The 26967-nt window shown below is 45.0% G+C and overlaps 1 protein-coding gene across 1 annotated transcript; it reads left to right on the top strand.

Annotated features, from left to right (window-relative positions):
• Positions 1-1640: 1640 nt before the first annotated feature.
• ZNF346 (zinc finger protein 346) lies at positions 1641-26399 on the top strand (the record flags this gene model as incomplete). Its single annotated transcript, XM_082835956.1, has 7 exons — positions 1641-1815; positions 10376-10479; positions 11035-11127; positions 12886-13030; positions 17026-17259; positions 23870-23963; positions 26312-26399. 7 exons carry the CDS (start codon positions 1641-1643, stop codon positions 26397-26399), a joined length of 933 nt encoding a protein of 310 aa, XP_082692082.1.
• Between the last annotated feature and the right edge of the window lie 568 nt (positions 26400-26967).

Below are 26967 nucleotides of genomic sequence, written 5' to 3'. Positions count from 1 at the left end.
ATTCATTCAACAAATGTTTTGTATGTACCTATGAGGATTCAGGCTCTATATCAATGTGCTGGGGATTCAGCTGAGAACAAAACAGACAAAAATTCCTGTTTTCTTGGGGCTTGCCTTCCAGTGGGGAAACAAACAATAAACAAGATAAAAAGCAAAGTACATACTATATCTGATAATAAGTGTTAAGGAGAAAAAAATAAATAAAGCAGTAAAGGAGGATATGAAGTGTGTTTGGAGGGGCGTACAGAAATGCGAGACTGAGCCATGAGGCTATATGGGAGAAATACATTCCAGAAGGCCAGGGTAACTGGGACAGGAATGAAGGGATTGGAGGCTAACAAAATGGAGGATGACGTCAGGGAGGTTAAGAGAAGTCAGATTGTATAGGGCCCTGTTGGCTAACCCAAGGACTTTGTCTTTTACAAAGAGTAAGATAGGGGACCTCCCTGGTGGCGCAGTGGTTAAGAATCCGCCTGCTAATGCAGGGTACATGGGTTCGATCCCTGGTCCAGGGAGATCCCACATGCCACAGAGCAACTAAGCCCTTTGTGCCACAACTACTGAGCCGGCACTCTAGAGCTGGTGAGCCACAACTACTGAGCCCACATGCCACAACTACTGAAGCCCACACGGCTAGAGCCCATTCTCCACAACAAGAGAAGCCACCGAGGGCTTCCCTGGTGGCGCAGTGGTTAAGAATCCACCTGCCAATGCAGGGGACACGGGTCTGCGCCCTGGTCCGGGAAGATCCCACATGCTGCGGAGCAACTAAGCCTATGCGCCACAACTACTGAGCCTGCACTCTACAGCCCACGAGCCACAACTACTGAAGCCCACGTGCCTAAAGCCCGTGCTCCGCAACGAGAGGCCACCTCAATGAGAAGCCCACGCACCGCAACGAAGAGTAGCCCCCCGCTCGCCACAACTAGAGAAAGCCCACGTGCAGCAACAAAGACCCAACGCACACAACAATAAATAAATTTAAAAAAAAAAAGAGTAAGATGGTAAAGTTTTGGAGAATCTGAGCACCGGGATGTCATGATATGGCCTGTTATAAGAGGATCGCTGGGGCCACTGTTTTAGGAATACCTTAAAGGTAAGCGAAGAGACCAGTAAGGATGCTACAATAACCACAGCCAAGACATAGTGGCTCCGGAAGACTGGGGAAGGAGCAGGTGCGGGGTTGGAAGATTAAATTTTGGCTTTTGACAGTTACTTTGGAGTGGAGTTTAGGGCGAGGTCTAGGCTGGGGGTCAGCATCTGGAACTCAAATGGCAACAAATGTTGCCCTGCTAGCGAAATGAAGAAGATATTCCCACATAACAGAGCCTTCATGCGAAAGAAGTGAGGTGTCAAATGCTGACCGGAGCAAGGTGAGAACCCTGAGCCAAGGACTGCACGAGCCTGTCCCGGAGGGAGGGGTATGCGGTGGAACCTGCGACCGACTTCCGAATCCACTGCACAAGCTCCGAAGTCCCAGCAGCGTCGACGAAAAAGAACGGCCAGGGTCAGAACCGCAACGCAGCCTGCAGTACTCAAACCTCGCGAGATTTGTTGGCCGGGCAAAGCCATCCTCCCACCCACATCTCGCGAGACCAAGGTTCATGAGCGGCTATAGCCGGTTAGGGTTTGTGGGGAAGATGGAGTATTCCGCGTTGGGCACCGCGGAGGCTGCGGACAGCGGCGCGGCCCGGCCGTACAACAACTCGGAGGAGCGGGAGGGCCGGGAACCCGACGGGCTGCGCTTCGACCGCGAGAGGGCGCGCCGCCTCTGGGAAGCAGTGTCCGGGGCCCAACCAGTGGGGAGGGAGGAAGGTGAGTCCGGGGACTTCAGAGGCAGGAAGACACTCGCCCGCCTGCTCCTTTCGCGGAGAGTGGCGGAAGCGCGGGGCGGGGACGCGGACCAGCCCCCGGGTCTACGGTCACACCCTCTGGCGCCCGGCCCGCCCCCTGGCGTGATGCGCCCCGGCACTCCCTGACTCGTAAACCTCACCAAGACCTGGGCGCGTTGTGCCAGCGCCCCTGAAAATCCAGGTTGTACGCCACAAGAAGCGCGCGCAAATGGTCAAGGGCCTTCTCACGCTGTGGCCGCGTGGTTCTTTACCCCGCCTTCCTCACCCGCGAGAGCTTACTTCTTCCTAAACTTGAGGACTGGAATCCTCCGGGCGTGCCGTCCACGCCGTTTCGGAGACCCTCAGAACCTTCCCCGCCAGCCTCGTAACCCCTTCACCATCCCAGTCTCCAGGTTCCCCCACCCCTAGTGTCTCTTGCCTCCCTTCTCTCATGCCCCACACTTCCGAGGGCTCTAGAAGGCCTTCTCCATACCTCAGTGTGCCTCCTGAACTTGGAGACTGAGCCCTGGCTTACCCCTGTTTCTTGGTGTCACCTGTTTCCACCACTTGAATCCCTTTTCTAATATGGGAGCCAGGAGCCCGGGAGCCTGGCCGGGTATACTATGGCTCCAGCTTTTTGTATCCCACGCTTGACCCAAGGTTGTGGAGAACAGGATATACAAGTCTCTCTAGGGGGGCACTTCTGGGCTGAAGCTTCCCAGCTTGTTCTGCACTTGACCTAGCCCTGGATAAGATGGAGATAGAAAGAGGAGGATGGAAAGAGCTGCTCTGACCCCGTTTTGTGACCCCCTTCACAGTCCTTAGCAGAGCTAGCTGCTTAACTCTAACCCAGAAGTACACAAACTGGGCTTTTGTGCTGATCCTGTCAGGTAATCTGCAGGGAAATCAGATTTCTCTAAAGGTTTGTTTGCTTGCTGAGCAGACTAATCTTGGAAAGTTAATATGTTGCTTGTGAACTGATTGTCCTGGGATAAAATGGAATTTTTGACCACATCCAAGGAAGATATGTTTAAATTTGGGGTGGTATACATACCTATACCCTGGTGTATATTTCTCCAATTTAAAAACTAGTCTAGTCTGACTCCTAAATTAATAAGAGGCTCCTATCCCCCTCACCCCCATACTTTCAAACTTGTTTGGCACAAAGTTGCCTCTCCTCCACCCTCCACCGCCTGCAATTTTCCTTTCATTAATTTGACCAACATTCACTGATGCCTGCTCTGTTCCCAGGATTGGCTGGGCATCAGAGCTACAGAGTTGAGAATAATACTGGCCTTGCCCTGGAGGGGCTTGTAGTCTAATCCAGGAAGCAGACACCAAGACAGTTGCAGTATAATGTAGTGGGTGCAGTGAAGTGGGAAGTCTAAGAGTTGAGGGTACACAAAGAGGAAGCGCCCTTTGTCCTCAGGGGATACAGAAGGCATGCCTTGGACATTGAAGCAGAGAACACAGCAGCTGTGCTCTGGGAAGTGAACTGTTTATGTGTGTATGAATGCCCACAGTCATTTAGAACCCAGTTCACTTCCCTGCTCTCCTCACTTTGTCCAATAATTTATTTGAGGTGTAGGTAGATACCTAAAACACCGAGTCCTACTCACCTTGGTTTTTTATTTTCTCTTAGTTATAATTTTTGTTTTCTCATTGAGTTATAATTTACATACCATAAAATTCACCCATTGTAACTGTAAAATTCAATTAATTGTAGTAAAAGTATAGAGTTGTATAGCCCTAGTCCAGTTTAGAATATTTCCATCACTCCAATTTGTGCTCCTTTACATTAAATCCCCACTCTTACCTCCTGCTCTCGGCAACCACTAATCTGTTTTCTGTCTATAAATTTGCCTTTTCTGGACCTTTCAGTAAATGGAATCCTATAATATATAGTCTTTTCCATTTGGCTTCTCTCACTCAGCATGTTTTTGAGGTTTAGCCAAATTGTAGTGTGTATTAATACGTCATTCCTTTTTATTGCTAAATAGAATTCCATTGTATAAATCTTGTTTTTTTTATTCTCTAATAATCTCTGCCTTTTTTTTTTTTTTTTTTTGCGGTATGTGGGCCTCTCACTGTTGTGGCCTCTCCCATTGCAGAGCACAGGCTCCGGATGCGCAGGCTAAGCAGCCGTGGCTCACAGGCCTAGCCGCTCCGCGGCATGTGGGATCTTCCCGGACTGGGGCACGAACCCATGTCCCCTGCATCGGCAGGCGGACTCTCAACCACTGCGCCACCAGGGAAGCCCAATCTCTGCCTTTTGAGTGGGCTGTTTAAACTATTGACATTTAATTTAGTTGTTGATATGGCTAGACTTACTGTCCCTACTTCATGACCCTATGAAAATCAGCCCTCTATGTCGCATTCTAGATCTCTCAGCCTCTGCCCCATACCTCTTCTGATTGTCTACAATATGGATACAAAATAAATCCTGCCAATCAGATGCCTTCTCGTAAGATTTGGAAGGCAGAAATGCAGTGAAGATCATATTTCTACAGCTATTGTTACTGTCAAGAAAGGTCGTGGAACTATGAGATCTTCTTACATCAGTGTTCCAGCATCCATTCTCCAGCTTCATATGTTAAGAGGCATGTTCAATGACAATGGAAGCTTCTTACTTCCAGCAAGGCTGCAGTGGAGGCCTCAGAGATTATAGCTCACCTGTTGGAACAGTTATGCATTGTTCCTAGAGACATTTCTGGAAGGCTCAACCTAGTACCTTCAGCCTTTCCAATGATTTTCTAAGCATCTAATTTCCTGTATCAAACCTATCCCCTCTGGTAATTGGATTAGAGTTGTATGTGGATATTTGGGAAACAGGGATTCACATTCAGGCCACCTTCTCAGAATTCTGATAATTCATATAAGTTCTTTTTCCCTCTGTGGACCTTAGCTTCCTCCAACCTCATGAATCTCTCACAGATTTTGTGAGTCAGGAATTCAAGAAAGGGTTGGCTGGACAGTTCTGACTCAAGGTCTCTTATGCAGTTGCAGTCAGGTAGTGGCTAGAGCTGAAACAGCAGTGGGATGGAACTTCTGGAGGCTGGCCGGGCATCTCTTTTTTCACATAGTCTCAGGGTCTCTCCATGTGATTTCATGCATGGAATAGTTAAGGCTTCCTCACAGCCTGGAAGAAAATCGCTTACATGGTAGCTGAAGACTTTAAGAGCAAATATTCCCAATTTGGTTCGTTTTTATAATTTCTGTCTTCCATGTGTCTATATGTTGCTTAGTAGTCAACCAGTGATTCAGTAAACACCTGGAGCCAGTAAAGGCCTCGGTTGGATCTGTAGGTAGGTAGGAAATTACATTCAAAGTTCAGGCCATTTTAAAGTCAGCCCTGGCTTTTACTTTCTGTCAGGGCCTTTTGCATCTCTTCTGTGCATGTGTACAACCTCAGAGTTGGCCAGGAGTATGTGGCTAACTTGGGCCCTCTTAGGTCCCCACTGCCACACAGTCTCAACCACAAACATGACACAGCAAAGGCTATAGTAGAGCCTTTGGCCTTTCCTCCTCACCTACCTCTGAGACCATCACTTCCACCAATATTATCACTAGATAGGGGCATTGCCCACCACTCCAAATCAAGTGATTTCCTCTTCCACAGGGAAGCTATTGGTTCTCACATCCTACCTCTTCCTGGTAGAACCTCTGCACTGACTGAGTGTGGGAGGGGATGAGAGCAGTCCCAGATTCCCGCTCTTCTCACCCAAAGTTCAGCAGATGTACAAGCATAAGTGCTTCCCAGATTGTTAAGTGCCTTTGGTCAATTTCCAGGGTACTGAAGGGATTGTTTTTGTCAATTTTGTTCAGTGTTTTAGTTGCCTTGGGTGAAGAGGATCTCCTCACTCTGCTATAGCCAAAGTCCCGCCTCATACTCATTTTATATTCAACTTCACTTCCTCTGCCTGACTTCTAAATTTGGAGGGTCCAAGACTCAGTCCCAGGAGTCTCAATTTGTATCCCCAGCTCTGACCTTTCCCTCAAGCTCTAGGCCTGAATCTCTAGCTGACTACTTGATATCTCTACCCATGTATGTGATAGACCACTCATGTTTAATATAGCCAAAGGAAACGTCTTTAATTTCTCCTCCAAGGCTGTCTTCCTCCAGTTCTCATCTGTTAGTTTCTCAAATTCAAAACCTAGGAGTTATCCTTGAATGCTCTCCTACTTCACCCCCTACATCCAATCAAAGAAATTGGATGTCAGATCTACTTCCAGAACATAATTCCAAATCCATCCACTTTTCTCATCTCCACTGACAACCTGCCTAATCCACATTTCTTTCATCTATTGCCTAGAAGACTGCAACAGCCTCTTCCCTGTTCTTCCTGTTTCCATTCCTATTCCCATACAATCTGCTGACACAACGAATAGACTAATCTTTTCAAAACATAAGCCATATCTTGTCACCTCTCATTGCACTAAGAATAAAATCTGTAGTTCATACCATGGTTTATGAGGCCTTATACTCATTCCACATGATCTGGTAGGCCTCAAACTCTCTCCAACTTTATTTCCTACCACTATTCTCTCATTCACCATACTCTATCCACACTGTCCTTCTCTTCATTCCTTGCATATGCCAAACTCATCCCTGCCTCAGAGACTTGACACTGTCTCAGGCTGGAACAGTTTCCCCCAGACCTTCTTGTGGCTAACGCCTCCCTAGCATGGTCTTCACTGACTATACTGCCCCAACATTCTCTACCACTTACTTTGTCTGCTTGTTTTCATAATATTTCTCACTCTCTGTCACTATCTTGCTTATTTATTTACTTTGTACTCTCTCTTATTTGTTGACATGGCCCCAGCACTAAACCCATTGCTGGCACGTAGAAGGCATTCTGAATACATAATTGTGAACTGTGTGAATGTATTCTCTGAGGCCAAAGATGTGTATTTCATTTATTCAGCAGGTATTCACCAAGCCCCTCCTGTGGGTTAGGGATTTTATTTTTAATTTATTTTATTGAAGTATAGTTGATTTACAATGTGTTAATTTCTGCTGTATAGCAAAGTGATTCAGTTTCATATATATACATACATATACATGTATATTCTTTTTCATATTCTTTTCCATTATGGTTTATCACAGTATATTAAATATACTTCCCTGTGCTATACAGTAGGACCTTGTTGTTTAATCCATTCTATATATGATAGTTTGCATCTACTAATCCCAAACTCCCAATCCATCCCTCTCCCACCTCCCCCTTGGCAATGATGAGTCTGTTCTCTATGTCTGTGAGTCTGTTTCTGTTTTGTAGATAAGTTCATTTGTGTCATATGTTAGATTCCACATGTAAGTGATATATGGTGTTTGTCTTTCTCTTTCTGACTTCACTTAGTATGATAATCTCTAGGTCCATCCGTGTTGCTGCAAATTACATTATTTCATTCTTTTTTATGGCTGAGTAGTATTCCATTGTATATATGTACCACATCTTCTTTATCCATTCATCTGTCAATGAACATTTAGGTTGTTTCCATGTCATGGCTATTGTGAATAGTGCTGCTATGAACATAGGGGTGCATGTATCTTTTTGAATTATAGTTTTGGCTGGATATATGCCCAGGAGTGGGATTGCTGGATCATATCGCAACTCTATTTTTAGGGTTTTTTTGGGGGTTTTTTGTTTTGTTTTTTTTTGCGGTACATGGGCCTCTCACTGTTGTGGCCTTTCCCGTTGCGGAGCACAGGCTCTGGACGCGCAGGCTCAGTGGCCATGGCTCACGGGCCCAGCCACTCCACGGCATGTGGGATCTTCCCGAACCGGGACACGAACCCGTGTCCCCTGCATCGGCAGGCGGACTCTCAACCACTGCGCCACCAGGGAAGCCCTATTTTTAGTTTTTTGAGGAACCTCCATACTGTTTTCCACAGTGGCTGCACCAATTTACATTCCCACCAACAGCATAGGAGGGTTCCCTTTTCTCCATACTGTCTCCAGCATTTGTTATTTGTAGACTTTTTAGTGATGGCCATTCTGGGTCAGGCATTTTATTAGATACTGGGTATACAAAGTCATAAGTGACATGGTCCTTGCCCTGTTTAGTCTTTGGGAGTCAGATTCTGAATATCCTTGAAAGGAAACCCCGTCTCCTTTAATAAAACAAAATCCATCATCTCCATGCGAGGAGAGAATGGCTGGATCCTGACTCCTGGGTAGCATTTTCCCTTTATGGGCTTTGCATTCTGAGGAGCCTCTCACCCTCCTTTTAAAAAGCTCTGGCCCGGGCTTCCCTGGTGGCGCAGTGGTTGAGAGTCCGCCTGCCGATGCAGGGGACACGGGTTCGTGCCCCGGTCCGGGAAGATCCCACATGCCGCGGAGCGGCTGGGCCCGTGAGCCATGGCCGCTGAGCCTGCGCGTCCGGAGCCTGTGCTCTGCAACGGGAGAGGCCACGACAGTGAGAGGCCCGCATACCACAAAAAAAAAAAAAAAAAAAAGCTCTGGCCCAGATGTGTTCACAGACCCACTTCTGTTGATTTCTCTGAGCACGGCTGAGGCAGCCACAGTCTTTCACAAAAATTTACCAAACACTGTAGGAGAAAAATAGGGAAATAAACAAAAGACCCTCAGGGTCAGAAATATAGCCAGACAACAGCCCTTCTTCCCAAAAGGGCTGGCATAAATAAATAAGCTTTGTATCTTGTGGAGTAGGGAGAGGCACCTTAAAAGTTCCCCCCCGGGCTTTCCTGGTGGCGCAGTGGTTGAGAGTCCGCCTGCCGTTGCAGGGGACGCGGGTTCGTGCCCCCGTCCGGGAAGATCCCGCATGCCGTGGAGCGGCTGGGCCCGTGAGCCATGGCCGCTGAGCTTGCGCGTCCGGAGCCTGTGCTCCGCAACGGGAGAGGCCACAGCAGTGAGAGGCCCGCGTACCGCAAAAAAAAAAAAAAAAAAGTTCCCCCCCAAGAACCTCCCTCCAGAGAATCTTGCCCACTTTTTGGTCCAGAGTAGAATATAAAACACATGAATTTGCCAGATTCTACCCCTGCCTCAGATTGTCGATGTCATGATAGAACTCATGCCTTGTGTGAGATTTTACTCCCTCCTCAAAAAGTAAAGCTTTGTTTTCCAGGCCCAACAATTAAGCACAGGTTAATACTATAGATTCCTATGGTGTGGAACTTGTGTGACACATTAGGTAATTTTTTTTTTGGCTGCATTGGGTCTTTGTTGCTGTGAGCAGGCTTTCTCTGGTTGCGGCGAGTGGTGGCTACTCTTCGTTGCAGTGCACGGGCTTCTCATTGCGGTGACTCCTCTTGTTGCGCAACACAGGCTCTAAGCGTGCAGGCTTCAGTAGTTGTGGCTCGTGGGCTCAGTAGTTGGGGTGCATGGGCTTAGTTGCTCCGTGGCATGTGGGATCTTCCTAGACCAGGGCTCGAACCTGTGTCCCGTGCACTGGCAGGCGGATTCTTAACCACTGCGCCACCAGGGAAGTCCCTTCTCACTGTTCTTGATCTGATTTTGAAATATCTAAAATTACCTAACGGAATTCCATTTTGGCTGGCTCAGCTTTAACCTTGTTCCCAGAAGCATCTTTTCCCTTCCCGTCTTCCTCCACGTGAAAGCGAAGGTTCTCCAGCAGGATGACAGACCCAGCAGCTAGGTCAGCACAAGCTTTCTAGTCCTTCAAGAACAAAACATCCTTGCCCAGCAGAGATTTGAGTTCTACAGCAACTGGCTGCAGGGAGTACTTGTCAGGCATGGGGACACCATCAGTCCAGCCCAGATGGCTCATAAGAACAACTGACTTGGCTCCAGTGTCCAAGCAGAATTTGATGCTTGGAATGGCAGCCTTGATCCTCTGGTTGTTTGTTATCTTGTTGTTCTTCCTAGGAACATTGAAGTCCACTCTCATGATGACCCGCTACCCCTTCACGTCCAGCTTGTCCAGAGTCAGCTTGTTAGAAAGTGACATCTTGGCAATTCAGTGGCAACAAGAGGCCGGGGGAAGAGACTGGGGCAGTGACAGCAGCAGAGACTGCGTTTGCCACTTTCTTAATGTTCTTTTTAGAGAGAACTGCAAGCCTCTCACACCAGTATCTGGCTAGAATTGTTTCATTTTTATTGTATTTATTTTTATTGGTATTTACTTAAGTTTATAATTTAAAGATTCCTTTTTAAAAGAATTTACTTAGTAAAGAAAGTTGGCATAGGGACTTCCCTGGCGGTCCAGTGGCTAAGACTCCACGCTTCCACTGCAGGGGGCTTGGGTTCCATCCCTGGTCGGGGAACTAAGATCCCACATGCCATGTGGCACAGCCAAAAATAACTAAATAAATAATAATAATCATTTAGAAAGAAAGAAAGAAAGTTGGCGTACATAAAAGTATAAAGTAAGTTACAGGTGAGGTGGCACAAGAATATAGCGTGAGTCATGAAAGCAGTAGGGCAGGGGTGGCTGAGGTTTGCTGATTTAATAGTATGGCATTCCATTACTCAGTTCATGTGTTTGAGGCAGGGTTCAAAGACAGTGCTGTTGAGGCAGGTTTTTAACTCAAAGATTTTTTATTTTCCTCTCTGTAGTGGAACACATGATCCAGAAGAACCAGTGTCTCTTCACCAGCACCCAGTGTAAGGTTTGCTGCGCCTTGCTAATTTCTGAGTCCCAGAAGCTGGCACACTACCAGGTATGCCCTTGTACCTTTAGTACTGCTTTATTTTTCCAGACCCAGTGTCAAACCCCCACTTCTCCCTGGCTTGTGCAGTGAATTCCTTTTTAGCCACCCAGGTGTTGCCTCCATGCATGTTGGCTGTGACTTGAAGATTGACTTAATTTTTCTGAGTCTCATTTCTTCCATCCAAATCAGGATCATTATACTTACATGTTCCCATGCAGCTTGGTACAGTAGAAAGTACATGCTTTGGCTTTAAATAGACCTGTGTTTGAATCACATCTCCGCTACTCATCTTGGGCAAGAAACCTCACTATCTTCAGCCTCAGTTTCCTCATCTATAAGATTGAGATGATGATAATTTTCTCATAAATTATTGTGATGATTAGATTTGACAGCATTTAAGTACTTTATACAGAGTAGGAACTCAATAAACTAGGTTTCTTCCCCCACCCTCTCCTCCTCAAAAGTGTCTGTGAGGATGAATCAGATGAAAATCTAGTGTTTTTGAGTGCCTTAGATATGAAATGGCATTTAGCTATCTTTGATCTTTTTCCTGGGTTCTTGCAGAGCAAAAAACATGCCAACAAAGTGAAGAGATACCTAGCAATCCATGGAATGGAGACATTAAAGGGGGACACGAAGAAGCTAGACTCAGATCAGGTAATACAGCTGCCATGTTGAGACTGCTCACTTCCTGATGAAGCCAGCAGGCAGGTTGGTGTGGTGGAAAGAACATGGGCTTTGAGTCAGACTGACTTGGCTACAAATCCTGGCCCTGTTCTGTGATTTGGGCAAGTCTTATTACTTCTCTGAGCCTTGATTTCTTCCTCTATAATAATGAGGATGCTAATGTCAACTACCTTTCAGGATTTTTCCAAACTAAAATGAAGGAAGGTTTATTAAAGCACCCAACACAGAGCCTGGCACATAGTAGGGGCTCAGTAAATGGAGCCATTGTCAGTGGTTTGTTAGAGTAGGACAGCTGTCCATTCCCTACTCAAGAAGAGAAAGTGGAAGAAAGCCAGGTTGCTTGCTTTCTTGAGATCTGGGGGAAAGAGCTGAGTTCAATACTTGAATATTTGGAATAAACAAGTGGAATAAACACTTTTCCAGCATGTTTGCTTTTTGCCTTAGAAATACTGTGAGAATTATGCTGAAACAACCCCAGTGCCTCAGGTGTACCATTATTTTTGTTCCATAGCAGGCTGTGCAAATGTCATGGGATGAAAAGTCAGCAGACTAGGGCCCAATACTAGCTCTACAACTTAATGGTTGGGTGACTTTGGACAAGTCACTTAACCTCTCTGTACTTCACCCATAAAATGGAGATAATAGTTCCTACCTCTTAAGGGTATTGTGAGGTAAAATTCCAATTCCTAGTGGATGCTCAGTGAGTAAGAGCTTACACTACAAACTGTGCCTCCCTGTCATAGGGACCACAGGTTTGCAAGGGCCTTGCTTATCCCTTCTCCAAATTCACTGGCTCATCCCCTGGTTGCCCTTCTTGTGATTTAGAATCCAGAAAGACAAGATCAACTCTGTGACCCTGGGCAAGTCACTTCACCTCTTTATATCTCTGATCCTTCTACTCTCGGAGTGGCCCAGTAGTTCTAATGAGATCGTGGGCCCCTCCCCGTCCAACAAAGAGTTATCCAACCCAAAATGACAATAGTACCAAGGTTGAAAAATGCTATATTAGAATGAATACTGTATTCAGAAATCAGACATAAGAGAGAGGCTGGGAACTCTTAATATAGACTTGAAGTACATTGTTTTCTAGCCTAATCATAATCATGAAATAAAACCCAATGATCTGCTTGTTCATCAAACCCTGAACATCTGCTGTGTGCCAGACTCCAGCAGAGTGCTAAGGATAGGAAACAAAGATGAATCCAACAGTCTTTGCCCAAATGTTGCACTTTAGTTCACAGAAAAGTCTCCTAAGCTGTGACACTGTCAGTTTAGGGTGACAAGCGAGTGGTATGATAGAGGTCTATTTAATGCACTCCAGGAGTACAGAGGAAGAGCAAGATTAGTTCTTCCTTCCTGGAATAATCACACAAAGTGGCTTGATAATTGTTTACTGAGTAATTTTCTTGAGTAAAAGTCTCTCAGAAGAGGTAATATTTAATCTGGGCCTTGAAGGCTAAGCAGACATATGCCAGGCAGTAAAGAAAGGAAGATCATTCTAGGCAGCAGGAATGGCCCAAGTAAAACAAGGAAGTAGCAGAGAACAAAATGGGGAATGGTGAGTAGAGCATGGGATGAAGTAGCTGGAAAAGAATCCAGAAAGGTAGGTTGGGGTTAGTGTGTGAAGGGGGCCTTGAATGCTCATTCTCCTATGGGCAGTGGGGAACCAGTGAAGATTTTATGGCCGGGCAGTGGCGTGATCAGACCTGTGTTCTTTCTCCTAACCAGAAGAGCAGCAGAAGCAAAGACAAGAACCAGTGCTGCCCCATCTGTAACATGACCTTTTCCTCCCCTGTCGTGGCCCAGTCGCACTACCTGGGGAAGACCCACGCAAAGAACTTAAAGCTGAAGCAGCAATCCACTAAGGTGGAAGGTACTGGTTTTCCTGAGTGGTGCTATGTATCGGGACCCCTCCCGTCCTCAAGGCACCAATGCCAGGTGCTCCCAGAAATGCTCACTGGGGCCACAGACTTGAAGAGGTTGAACTGCTTTTGAGAGCCCTTAAAAATATCAAAGTAGACCCAGCTTCAGTGAAATGCATCCTCGGAGTTGTACTCACCTAACCTCCCTTTCTTTGGTTACATCAGTTTTTCTCTATAGAAGCTTCTTAGCCCTGAGCTTTTGTCCTTAAAAATAATTATAAGTCAGGAGTACCAGAGTCCTCCAGGCTATGCACACCAGGAGAGCATTCCATCTCCTACCTCTCTCACTTAGATTTTTCCCTCCTAGCATCCACCTGCCCTGTTGCCATGCATTCCAAGTTAAAAGCTAAATCCGTGTCTTTTTCGTGTGCTCAGGTTATGCCCTGCTCACTTTAATCCTCAAAGCTGCCTGTTCTCCTCAAGACAGGGACTTGCCTTTCGAAGCTGAATACTTCAGTGCTGCCACTACTGCCCAGCAAACTGTATTTGCAACTGCCATGAATTCATTCCCAGTGCAGTGACTTCTAAAATAGCCCCCTTTATCTTGTCACCACTGGGGCTCAGCCTTCACTTTCATCTCATTAACTAATGACTTTCTGGGATTTTAAACCTCTGCTAACTGCAATTAGTCAAAACTGAAAGTTCTTTGATCTTTATTTTATTTTTTTCTTGGTAATTTTTGCTTCTGTCTTTATTTTGGACCAAGAAGTAGACTATACTATCTATAATACTTGTCCTTTTTTGAATTGCTGTATTATAAAAACAAGACAGTGATGTTTTGGAAGACTTTGAAGAGAGGGTAAAAAAATCACTCATAATTATACTCTCTTATTACACCCCAATCTAGTATTCCTGCTATGAAACAGATAAAGTCATGGATGCCCAAGTTTAAATCCTGCCACTGCTATTTACCATCTGTATGACTGAACTTCTTTGTGCCTGAGTTTTCTCACCTATAAAATGTTGATAATACTACTTCATAGGTTTTGAGGATGAAATAAGGTATACAAGGAACCTAGGATGTAATAAATGCTCAGTAAAGGACAGTTCCCTTTTTTTTTGGCCAAGTGGCCTGCAGGATCTTAGTTCCCCGACCAAGGATTGAACCCAGGCCCTGGTAGTGAAAGTGCCAAGTCCTAATCACTGGACTGCCAGGGAATTCCCGACAGTTCCTATTGTTAGTATTATCACCATCATCAAGATAGCCAGTGAATGGAATCCCCACATAAAATGCAGTAGTTGATCAGGCATCCACCACCTGGAGCGTGTCACTGGCTTTGCTTATGGTTTGTTCATCATTAAGTTATACTAGTACTAATTGCTTTTGTTTAAAGTCAGTGTTGGTACCATTTATGGTACCAAAAAGATTAAACATTAGACCAAGGGAAATTAGCTTAAGAACAGAACTTTATATGGTCACTTATCTTTAGGTTTATATGAGCTTAACTTTCTATAAATGGGAAAATTCCCTGGAATATGCCCGGTCCAAAGATTCCATATTCAAGGGTTTATGTTTTGTATTTACTTTTGGCCCTTGCCACATAACAGGTATGTTTTTATATAGTTATAATCATAGTGCATGTACCATTTGTATCCTGCTTTAACTTTTGATTTTGTAGTTTAAGCACATTTCCATGTTATTACATGAGTTTACAACTATATTTCTGAAATTAAACATTTTTCTAATGTAAAAGTAATACAAGCATGTTGTAGAAAATATGGAAAATATAGATAAATGGAAAGAAAAATACTCATAATTTTACCATTCAAAGATAACCACTGTTAACATTTTGGAGTACTGTTTCTCCTATAATCTTTTGTTATGTGTATGTGTGTATATCTGTGCGTATATGTGTTTTATGTATGTCTAGATTATGTATATAAACGTAAAATACTTTAACCTTATTGTTTTTATAAAAACAACGCATACTCATTATTGTTATTTCTAGTTCAAACAATGCAAAAGGTACAAAGAGGAAAGTAAAATACCACCCAAATCCTGCCATCAAGAGAGAAACACTGTTAATATGTTGGTAACATTTCAAAATACCAGTATACACATATAGATTGCACGTTATATCTTTTAATAATGACATGATCGTATCATATGTATAATTTTCTTTTATGCTCTTTTCACTTAATATAACATTTGTATTTCCCCATGTTATTAAAAACTTTTTCATAAACATTTTTAATGACAATATCCCATCACAGCACATTTATTTAACCAGTCCTCTAATGGTGAACATTTACGTTTTCCCCCTCTCCTTTATTAATGTTTGTAAATAACACTACAGCAAACATTCCTGTAGAATTCTCTTTCCATATTTCAAGTTGTTTCCTGAGAGAAGACTCCTGTAGCTCTCATTTTTACTGGATGTCTATTAAGTGGTTCCTCCAACTTTACTTAACCATTTACCTCTGATGCTTCTCTTCAGTATCTTTTAAAGAAAGACCCTTATGTTTCAGTGGTCATGATTATTTCTTTTCTGATATCAAGAATCTACATTCATTGTAGAAAAGTTGGAAAAGACTGAAAAGCACACTTCTGCTCCATGCTTTTGGTCTTCTTTCCACACATCACCAGTATGGTTTTTGTTGTTTTACAGAACCGAGGACATAAGAACCAGTTTGCTGTATAACCTGCTTTTTTTTTTTTTAACTCAACACCACATACTGAATATTTTCTAATATTACTGAATATTCTACAACATGTACCTTACTTTTCCAGTGACTTGCTGAAACAATGGCTAAGGAAAATCAAGTAGCCAGGGAAATTGAGATTTCCTATACTGGAAAACCATTGTGGGAAAAGCCAGCAAGTTACTTCTGGCTTGTTGAAAATCCTCAAAACTTCCCCCATTGAACTGGTACAGAGATGAAAGAACATCTGTCTGTGAGTGCTGCTGAGCCTCACCTCTCCTCCACCATTGGTGGGGGTTCTAGACCACATTTTTAAAGCAGTGGTTACTAGATTGACACCATTCCAGCCACGTGGACTCATTAGTGAGTCATGACATCCACTTTATAAAGCAGCAGTGCAGCCTGCAGTCAGCATCAGGACATTTGTTGGCCCACGGGAGGCTTACATATATGCCCATACCAGGCTCTGATTAACTGAATTCATGGACCACAGCCAGGGATGTTTTCTGAAGGTGAACGCATGGACTGTAGCCTTCAGATCTCCCTGCCACGCTCTGGTAGCCTGGCATAGAGGACAGGGCATGGTCTTTAGGGTCACACAGGCCTGTATTCACTCATTAGCTGGGTGATCTTGGGTAAGTCATTTCACCCATCTGAGCCTCGGTTTTTCTCTGTATTGTGGCAAAATGACACCTACCTCATGGCATAGTTCTGAGGACCAAAAGAGAAAATATATATACAAATCTCATAACTAAATGTCAATGTCATCCTCCGCTCCCCCACTCAGCCTAGAAGGCAGTGTAGCCTAAAAGGCCCCCCTAGTATAGTGCCTTTTCTAAATGACCCTCCAGGCCCTCAGGCCCTCATTTTCTACATCTGTGCATTGACTTCCAAATCTATAACTGGGATACTTTGAGGATGGGAGTAAAACACCCAAACTTCTTGTCCTATTTGCTGTGAAGTTCTGGGGAATTCTGAGGGATGAGAAGATTGCAAGCATGTACATATCTAATCTGTTGTAATTTGTCAACTTGATAGTAGAAGTGCAGATCCCTCTCTGAATATAAGAAAATCAGGATTCATGTGCCTGAAGTAGTTAAAGCTGCGGAACAAAGTAGGCGGTCTTTGGGCTCCCCATATCTTCTCAATTAGAGAAGATTTTCACTGTGTAATTCACACAGGCAGTGCCACACCTGCAGGTGTGATTAACTAGTGACCCAGCCTTTCTTTGCATTCAGCATACGCGAAAGCCTGGCACCTTCTGGGTTTTTTCATTGTTTCTGTTTGAACTCTCTCACCGCAGCTCTGTCGAAACGCCTTACAAACCCTTTCCTTGTGGCCTCCACCTTAGCCTTGCACCAGAATAGAGAGATGATAGACCCAGACAAGTTCTGCAGCCTCTGCCACGCGACTTTCAATGACCCTGTCATGGCTCAGCAACATTATATGGGCAAGAAACACAGGAAACAGGAGACCAAGCTCAAACTTATGGCACACTACGGGCGGCTGGCCGACCCTGCTGTCACTGACTCATCAGGTAAGGGGCTCAGCTCACACCCAGAGCTGGATCGGGGCTTGACTGCTGGGGTTCCCTGGACCACCAAGGCTATGCTTTTCCTCCTTAGGTCTTCTGAAGCAGGCATTGCAAACTCAAATGCCTGCAGAGGCTGGACAGGAAATTTCAATATGTGAAAGAGCCAGTAGGGGATATGATCAGCTGAGGGTATGTGCCTCTCCTAGACAGCTCCAGCCAGTTGTTACCATATCTTTCAGTTTTTCAAAAGAATCTAGAAGCCAGATTTGAATAAGAATTCTCCTGATTTTTAAATGTGCAACTAAATTTTTAAAAGTTTAAACCGTATGTGAGTCAAACCTGCCTGCAAGCCAGATTTGGGGCAAGGGCCACCAATCTGTAACCTCTGATTTAAACTCCCTGTCATCCACGTTTCTTGTGTGAGGGCCTCAGCAGCCTCTGCCAGATTTTATAACGTCCTCAGAATCCCTCGTCTCCCAGCAGCTAAGGCCCACCTGTGTCCCTGGGATAGAGTGGTGAAGGAGACCACTCTGACTCAGAACATTAGCTACTGCCCTGACCTCCAGATACAAGTCAGCATCACAGGAGTGAGCATTCATAAAAAGTTAGGAGCCCTTCCCATCACAGTAACTACTCACAGCTTATAGTAAGGGTGGGGAGGGGGAGGTTATTATTTTCTCTTTCAGTCAGCAAATATTTATTGAAAACCTGCTGCATTCCCTCATTGGGGTATAGTAGTGACCAAATCTGATACAGTCTCTGTCTTGTGGCGCCCACTTAAGCATTGGTGTGGGTCCCCAGGGCTTCTTCCCCAGGCCATGGAGATGCAGCACCAGACAGAGAGCACCATGGCATCCAGGTGCAAGGAAGCTCTTGCTCAGAGCCATCTGTGCTCTTCCCACAATCCTGGAGAGGTGAACACCCAGATGCCATAGATGTTCCAGACCACATATGGGCAAGGGGAACGATCATGCCTCTCTAACAACCCCCCAAACCCCAAAGCACCATACAACACAGGCCGTCCTTGGGCAATACTGACTGATGAGAAGGTGCAAAGTGGTGGCTATGCAGCAAGGGGGAGATTCCTTTAGCAGGGTGCCAAGGATCGCCTTTCCAAAGCCTTTGAAAGACCCTCTTTTAGAAACCTCTTCAAAATCAGAAAGGAATGACTAATATTTATTTACTGGTCCTACATATAGGTAGTGCCTTTCCCTTTAACAGGATCAATTCCATATGCTGAGGCATCTGGAAACTTCAGAACCAAGCTCCTCAGAGCCCTGCTTCACGACATAGCATCCAGCTAGCACAACCCAGTGTTCCAGTTCCTGCCCCAGCTTTACTCGGTCCTGCCCTGGTCATTCCCTCATTATCTCTTTTCCACTGGCAGGACTGAGGCACTGCAGTGTTTCAGGCTGCTTATCTTAACTTGTATCCATTCTTTTCTTTTATTTCAAGCCAAAGCCTCCTTCTTGTATTTACCCTCCTCCATTTGTCTAAGCTAAATTACCATATTTAATCCTAGAACTGTATCCTGGATCCTTTTTTCTGGCTTAAATCATTTGACTTCATTACAGATCAACTAAGTTCTTTCATGAAAATCTAGGTGGGGGGAAGGGGTGTCACATCCTACTTTGATATTTATATATACATTATAATTTGATCCCCACAGCATTCCTATAAAATAGTTGTGATTTTCCCACTTTACAAATAAAGAAGATGAGACTCAGAGTGACTTGCTCAGGTCATACAGCTGATATGACCTGATGTTAATAAGTGACAGCATCAGTAGGGGTCTGTAGCTCTGTCTGGTTCCAAAACGTACACTCCTTCTCCCTGCCTTCAGCTCTGAGTGTACTTGGCTGTAGGCTCTCCGATTCCTGGATGTCAGCAGAGACACTGAGCTCTCTCTGACCCCCTTCTTACAGAGGTGGGATGTTGACCCTAGGGTATGCAAGCAGTGACTTCTGCTGACCGGGGTTCTGCCCTAGCAAAGGATTTAGGTTGTTAGCAGCTTGGCTTTTCCCTGCTGGCTTCAGTCAACCCTTGTTCATTTGTTCTTTCAGACAGTCAGTCATCCTGCACTTACCAATGGCTGCTGTAGTCCAGGCCTTAGGCTAGATGCTCTCACACTTAATTACCTGACTTAATCCACACAACAACTCTGTTGTGCACATTTGATTATCACCATTTCACAAATGAGGACATTAGGATCAGAAAGATGAAATGATTTGTTCTGGGTCCCACACTAGGCTGTGGCAGCCAGCATTGAAACCCAAGTCAGGGTTCTGTGTTAGGTCCAGAGAACAGTTTCCATGGGGCTCCTGGCAAGTGTCTCATGATGAGTATGGGTCAAATGTGAGATGTATCTGATCCAGAGTGTCCAGATCTCTCCCACCAGGGGTGGATGCAGCATCTACCAAGCAGATTAAACAAGACTTGGAGTTTGCTTTATACTCCAAGCTCACATTCCTCTCATTCACTCAAGAATGTCAAAACTAAAACCTGCATATCATTCAGGTAGCCAAATCCTTCCAGCAGCCAGAGCTCTCAGCATCCCCTCTGGGTTACATAAACAAGACAGGTATTGTCCATATTCTTGTGGAGCTTAGAGTCTAGCAGAGAAAACAGGCATTGAGCAATGAACTACAAGTGTGGCAAGCTTTAGAAAAGGAAACAAACAGGATGCTATGAAGATAACTTAAGATGGGGGACCAGGGACAAGAGAGATAGTGTGGGGCAACATGCTGCTGGCGAGATGAGCAAGTATCTAGTCATGGCATTGTGGGTCATGTTAGAGATTTGGACCTTTATCCTAAGAGCATTGGGAAGCTACTCACAGCTTCAGCATTATTAGATCATTCTAGTTACAAAGTGGAGAATGGCTTGCAATTAGGGAGGAAGGGTAGTGGAGAGAGACCAGCAGTGAGACTATTGCAATAATTCATACTGGAGAATATGGGAGGCTGGACTAAGATAGCAGTGGTAGAGGTAGACAGGAATAGATAGATTCAAGAGGTATGTAGGAAGTAGAATTGGCCATCCAGTGTGGGAGATGAAGGAAAGGGAACAGGCAAGGATGGTGCCCAGGTTTAGTCTGAAGCCATTAGGTGAATAACCAGGTTTTGGCAGCTTGAGTTTAAGATGCCCACGAGATATCAAAGTAGAGATGTTCAAGAGGCAATTGGATATATAGGTCTAGGCCTAAAAGAGAGGTCTGGGTTAGAGATATTGCCATTTTGGTAGGTTAGAAACTGTTAAATATTGGTAGTTTCATATGTTTTAAACTAATAAGTGGTCATTGAAGTCAGAGAAATGAATGAGATCCCTTAGAGTTTAGAGAGAAAGGAGCAAAGGATCTACGATTGAGCCCCCTGAAAATTCTGGCACATGCTACAAACCTGGATGAACCTTGAGGACATTCTGCACAGTGAAACAAGCCAGTCACAAAAAGACAAATCCTCTATGATTTCATTTGTATGAGATATCAAGAGTAATCACACTCATAGAAACAGAAAGAATGTGGTTTGCCAGGGATTAGGGGGAGGGAGAAATGGGGAGTCTAATGGGTGTAGGTTTTTAGTTTTACAAAATGGCAGAGTTCTGGAGATTGGTTACACGACAATGTGAAGATACTTAACATGATGAAAACACAAATTTCTCTAACCCAGAACTGTCCTTTACAATTACTGAATTGTACACTTAAAATGGATTAGATGGTAAATTTTCTGTTATTTGTATTCTACCACAATTTAAAATAATAAAAAGAAATTTAAAGAGAGAAAGAAAGAAAACCAAGATTGAGCCCTCTGGAACTGCCAGTATTAAATGGTGGAGGTCAAACATGAGACAGCAAAAGAAACTGAGAAGGAGCCACCAGAGAAGAAAAATCAAGAGTGCGGCATGCTGAAAGCCAAGGACGGGGAGACTTTGAAGAAGGAAGGAGTCACCAGTTCTGTCAGGTGCTGTTGAGAGGTCAAATATGAAGAGGCCACATAAGCATTCATTTTGTCCATTAAATTCAGATACAGGGAAGCCTCCATTGGCCTCAGAAAGACTGCGTGTGTGCGTGTGTGCGCGCGCGTGTGTGTGTGTGTGTGTGCGTGTGTGTGTGTGTGTGTAGGAGGATAGGTTGCAAAGTAATTGAGAGACAAGGAAATGGAGAAGCAGTTGTAGACAGGGCTTTCAAAAGTCTTGGCAGTAAAGGGGAGGAGATACAGGTGCTTTTCCAAATAAACCAGATGTTTAAAAATCAACTCTAGTGACTTATACTTCACAAAATCACAGGGGTAAACCAGAGTATCAAACATGTAAAATGAAAATGGATTAGTGTGGGTACTGGACAAAGCTGGTTTTTTAGAAGCACCAATGAATTATTCACTTGCCCCAAATGATGATTTGAATCTAGCTTACAGATCAGTAAACTGTGTGCTGAGATGTACCTCCCATAGGAGAGTCCAGAGACCTGTGGTGCAGAAGGAAAAACGGGAGCTTCACAGACCAGAGGGCAAATCCCAGCTCTGACCCCAGGTCAACCACTTAACCTCCCTGAGTCTGTTTCCTGCTCTGAAAAATGGAGCTAATCACCTATCTTGCAGCACTATTGTAAAAATCCAAGGGCATAAGTATCCAGAATTTTGGCATGGTGCTTGGTGCTTAATAGATGATAAGAGTGGGCTGTTGTAATCTGGGCATCAGTGACCCTTAACTGATAAGAATGGGTGGTTGTCACCCCCACACCAGCTTCAGGTTCAACTCTGGACTTTGTGGGGAGGGTGATCCTGCTAGTCCATTATGCATCTTTTCCCTGTTAGTATTGAACCATTAATTCTGGCCTTCAGTGTCTAAAAAAAGACCTGAATTCTGATTGCAGTAATTTTCCCCTTAAATGCTTTAAAGGGATGTGTCTTCCAGGAAATACCTGAAGATACAAGAGAAACAGATGTAGCTGGGAATGTCTGCTAGTTTATTGGATTAGAGGAGATCGTTGGTGTTCTCAGTAGCTGCAACTGCCATGGAAGGCTGGTTAAAAGATACTCTCCACTTCTTTGCCAGCATCACTCATGGAACTCATAAGAGTGATGATAAGCCAAAAGTTCACATTTATTGGATACTTACTAGGTCCCAGTTGCTTTTATTTGAATCATTACAATAACCTTATGAGGTTGATACTAGTATTAACCTCATTTTATAGGTAAGGAACCTAAGTCTCAGGGAAGCCCCACTTTTACAAATGAGGAAAGCAAATCCCAGAGAGACTAAGTAACTGGCCTGTGGTCCTACAAGTAAGAAATGATAGAGCTGGGATTTGAACCTAGATGATCTCACTCCAGAGCTGTGAGACTTTAGGATGGCAGATGATTCAAAAGGTGTCAGAGGGGAGCTTCCCTGGTGGCGCAGTGGTTAGGAATCTGCCTGCTAATGCAGGGGACATGGGTTCAAGCCCTGGCCGGGGAGGATCCTACACGCCGCAGAGCAACTAAACCCATGCGCCACAACTACTGAGCCTGCGCTCTAGAGCCCGTGAGCCACAACTATGGAAGCCTGCACGCCTAGAGCCCACGCTCCGCAACAAGAGCAGCAAAGAGTAGACCCTGCTCGCCGCAACTAGAGAAAGCCCACGTGCAACAACAAACACCCAATGCAGCCAAAAATAAATACTTTTTTTTTTTTTAAAAAAGGTGTCAGAGGACTCTTGAAGTCATGTGTACAGTTGCCTGTCTTGCGCAGCTAGCACCTGGCATGCTGAATAAGTACAGCCTTGGCAGTCAGCCAAGCCTGCTTGCCATTTACTAACTCTGTGTTCTTGGACATGTAACCATGCCTTATTTTCCTCATCTCTAAGAGAATAATGATAATGGTTTTCACAGAATCATTATGAGCACCAATCAAAATTATATGAAGTGCATGGCCTATATCAGGCACTTGGTAAACAATAGCTGCTTTTTATTGTAAGTATGATGGTTGTGGTATAGTTGGTTTATTGTTGAGTAAAGCTGAGGATCAGAAAGGGGAAGGGATTTAGCCAAGGTCACGTGAATGCAGAGCCAGGAGTCCAGCCCCATATCTTGGTTCCTGGCCCATGCTCTCTCTGCTAGACCATGTGAAGAAAGGCCACTTTGTCACTGGAGCAGCCCTGGTAGTGAGACAGGGTGTCTGTGAGCCCCACGGTAGAGAGAGAGAGAGATTGATTTTGCTAACAGGCCTCATAAATTACTGTTACTGCAAGCCCAAAGAGAGTGGCACCTTCCCAGAGATCTCTTAGCTAAAGGCATCCTTAATGAGGCTACTTAGCACAGTCAAGGTGGAAAAGACAGTTACACCAAATGTCACCTCTTTGTTCTAGCAATCTTTTATTTACTCAACAGACAGCTACTCTGGACCAGGCTCAGTGCTGGGACTGAGGGCACAGAGGGGAACGAGGAGGTTCCCAGCCCCAGGCATACATGTGCCCCCTGAGCATTGAGGCCACTGGGATTCTTATCAGGGCCAATCACCTAACCTCACCCCACCCATCCATCTTCAGAAGGGCATTTGCACATGCTGTGGAAAGCAGCAGTCCCCAGGTCCCTTCTTATTGGATAACTAAGCATCTTGACTTTTATGTGTGTTTCAGCCGGGAAGGGCTACGCCTGCAAGACATGTAAGATAGTACTGAACTCCATAGAACAGTACCAAGCTCATGTCAGCGGCTTCAAACACAAGAACCAGTGAGTAATCATACTTTGAAATTCAAGAGCCTGCAGCAGGAGCTCAGGGCTTTGGAAGCAGAACAAAGCCAAGGTACTCCTTGGCTAAAAGGGAATCCTGGCAGTCTTTTCTGCCAGTCAACAGAAGCTCAATCCATTAACAGAAAGTTCTTCTCCCATCAGCTTCTCCCCAGCCTTTAGACCTGTTGGGCTGAAGGTTTTAGTAGAGAAACATAAACAATTCCCTTGGTGGTCTCCTAGATTTTTTGGCTGTCAGCAGTCTGACTAGGGAAGCTCCCCCACCCCCACTCACCACTGGCCTGAAGACCTTAGTCTTCACTGCCATCAATTATGTGGCAAGACCTCCCTCTACTGGTTATTACCAAATATGACCAGGTTCTTTCATCAAATATTGAACACCCTCTGAGCGGTAGCCAAGACAGACCCAGTCCCTACTCTTGTAACCCAACATTCTGATGGGAGGAGACAAACAGTAAGCATGTAAACAACCAATAATTACAAATTGTGATAAGTTCTTTGAAGGGACGAGATTAGCAGAGTCATCTGTTCATGATAATCTTGAAAATGACTAACATTCTTTGTTTGAGCTCCTGGTCTGTTGCGGGCCACATGCCAAGCAAATTCTCTCAGGTAATCCTCACAACAATCCTGGGAAGAAGGGGTTATTACTCTGATTTTACAGATATGGCAACCACTGTTCAGAGTGGTATTATGAGGCAGAGCCATAATTCACACTGAGGCTTGTCTGGCTCACAGCATGCTGCTCCAGGGCATCATGCTGACAAGGGGGTTGTGGCGCCATATGATATAAACAGGTGAGGTCCTGCCGGGGAGGGCCCACATGGTTCTGTCCCTGCCTCTCAGAAGGGAACTGTGCAGTGTGGGCAGTGTGCCACAACATAACCTTCTGAGATAGGAATTATCCCCGTTTTACAGATGAGGAAACAGTTTCAGTCAGGCAAGTCTGCTAAAATGATTGCTTTGACTTTGGTGATTGGTTCTGCATTGCTTACAGAGCCAAATGAATAAAAGTGGTAGAAGTACAGAGTGTTGGGGTCAAAACATCCCTGGTCCTCTCTGCTCTGCCTGAAGTCTCCTCTCCTACACTGCGGCTTTATTGATAGATATGTCTTTAACTGAGAGGACTCTTGAGGTTCCTCTTAGATATGGACTTGAGACAAGCCATAGAAACCTGGCCTGCATCTCACTCCTGTTTCAGCATACCTCCCTTGCAGCTTGGCTGGTGGCAATTTTGTCAGATAACGTGGAACCAGTCAGAGCCCTACCCTGGGACTACCCAGACTTGAAAATGCTAGTGTTGTTTACTGTTTTCTTCCTACACTTCCCAGCTGTGTGACCTTGGGTGAGTCAGTAAACCTCTTTGAGTCTCCAATTCCTTTTCTGTAAGATTATAGTACAATTTGTTGGACACCTAATTCAAACTCATTAATTTGCACCAGCAGCTCCAAATTAGGACCCCCCACACACACTTTACAACCCAAGGAAACCGAATGTCAGGTAGATTAAGTAACTTTGCCCACAATCTCATAGTTACTTGGAGTCAGACCCAGGATTCAAACCTCTGACTTCAAAGTCTATTCATTTTGCTCTGCCATTTCCAAATGGAGCTCATTATCCTCACTTTATGGGATGATATAAGGGTTAGAGATAATATATGTGAAGTTCTAGTCCTGATAAGGGGAGCTGTTAGAGATAAGCTTTCACTCATTCAACAAAGATTTATTGTGTATCTATTATGTGCCAAGCCCTGTTTTGAGCACTGGGGCTACAGTAGGAACCAAGACCAATGCTGTTCCCTGATCCTTTGGATCCCCCTCTGGTGGTAGAATCAGATCCTAAACAAATCCATAAGCATATAAGACAATATCAGGTGGTGCTAGTGGGATAGTGATAGAAGAGCCACTTTACATTTCATTCCATGTGTTGGGGAGAATGGTCATTCTGTACCGTCCAGGTCACGTAGGGCCCTGTAGGCAGAATAAATGATTTGGTATAGAGGAAACACATACGCTGCAGTCCTGAATCTACCACACAAAAAAAGCTTACTGTGAGCAGGTCACTTATACTTTCTGAACTTTAGTTTCCTCATATGTAAAATGGGGGTGCTGGTCCCCCCCTTGCAGAATTAGCATGAGAATGAAATAGGATACTGGAAGCAAGACACCCGGCCTTGTGCCTAGCATGCAGTGGCCCTCAGTAAAGGAGAGCTGCCCTGCTTATTACTCCATGCCCTGGAAGAGCTGTACTACCGTTGGAATAAGCTACCTGGAATACCATCACAACCACTACAAACTAACCCTGTGCCTTTGTTCCTTCTCAAATTACAGGTCACCAAAAACAATGGCATCACCTCTGGGCCAGATTCCCATGCAAAGGCAACCCATTCATAAAGACTCAGCCACCTTGGAAAACTAGAGGTGTTTCTGTCCAGCACTCCAGGTTGAACCAGCCATGAGCCAACTTTCTGTGACTATGGTCAGCCCTTGGCTCCTTCTTCCTCCTTTCTTACACCTGGAGAATACACAGGCCTGAGGCAGGAGTGGACCACAGAGAGCGTCTGATTGGTCCAGGCAAATCCACCCCTGCTCCTCCCCATTTTGGAATGGGCCCTGTAGGTCAGGATGAGGGAAGCAGAGATCTTGACAGGACTTGGGGTATCCCAGAATGGTAGTTTGGAGGACGGCCTTTCCCCTTCCCCAGCTCCTCTGGGCTATATGTCATGAGGCGCCAGGCCTATCTTTCCTTTGCAGGTCAGTTTTGGACCAGTCCCTGCAGCTGAAGAACTGAGCTCTCCCTGGGCTCTAGGTATCTCCAGTGAAACCTGGAGCTTTCACGCCAGACCTTGGCCTAGGCAGGAAAGGGCAGATGGAAGTGGCTGCCACATGGAAACTTGGAGTTAATATGACACTCCCTCTCCCCCGAAAGAGTGCAAGCTTTCCTGAGCCTGGGATCAGATGCTGGCCAGTTGTACAGATTTCTGCCG

This window comes from Leucopleurus acutus, assembly GCF_964270905.1.
Source record: "Leucopleurus acutus genome assembly, chromosome: 3".
In the NCBI taxonomy this organism is placed as follows: Eukaryota; Metazoa; Chordata; class Mammalia; order Artiodactyla; family Delphinidae; genus Leucopleurus; species Leucopleurus acutus.
The sequence above is the reverse complement of the archived record's forward strand: the minus strand, read 5'-3'. Positions and strand labels throughout refer to the sequence as shown.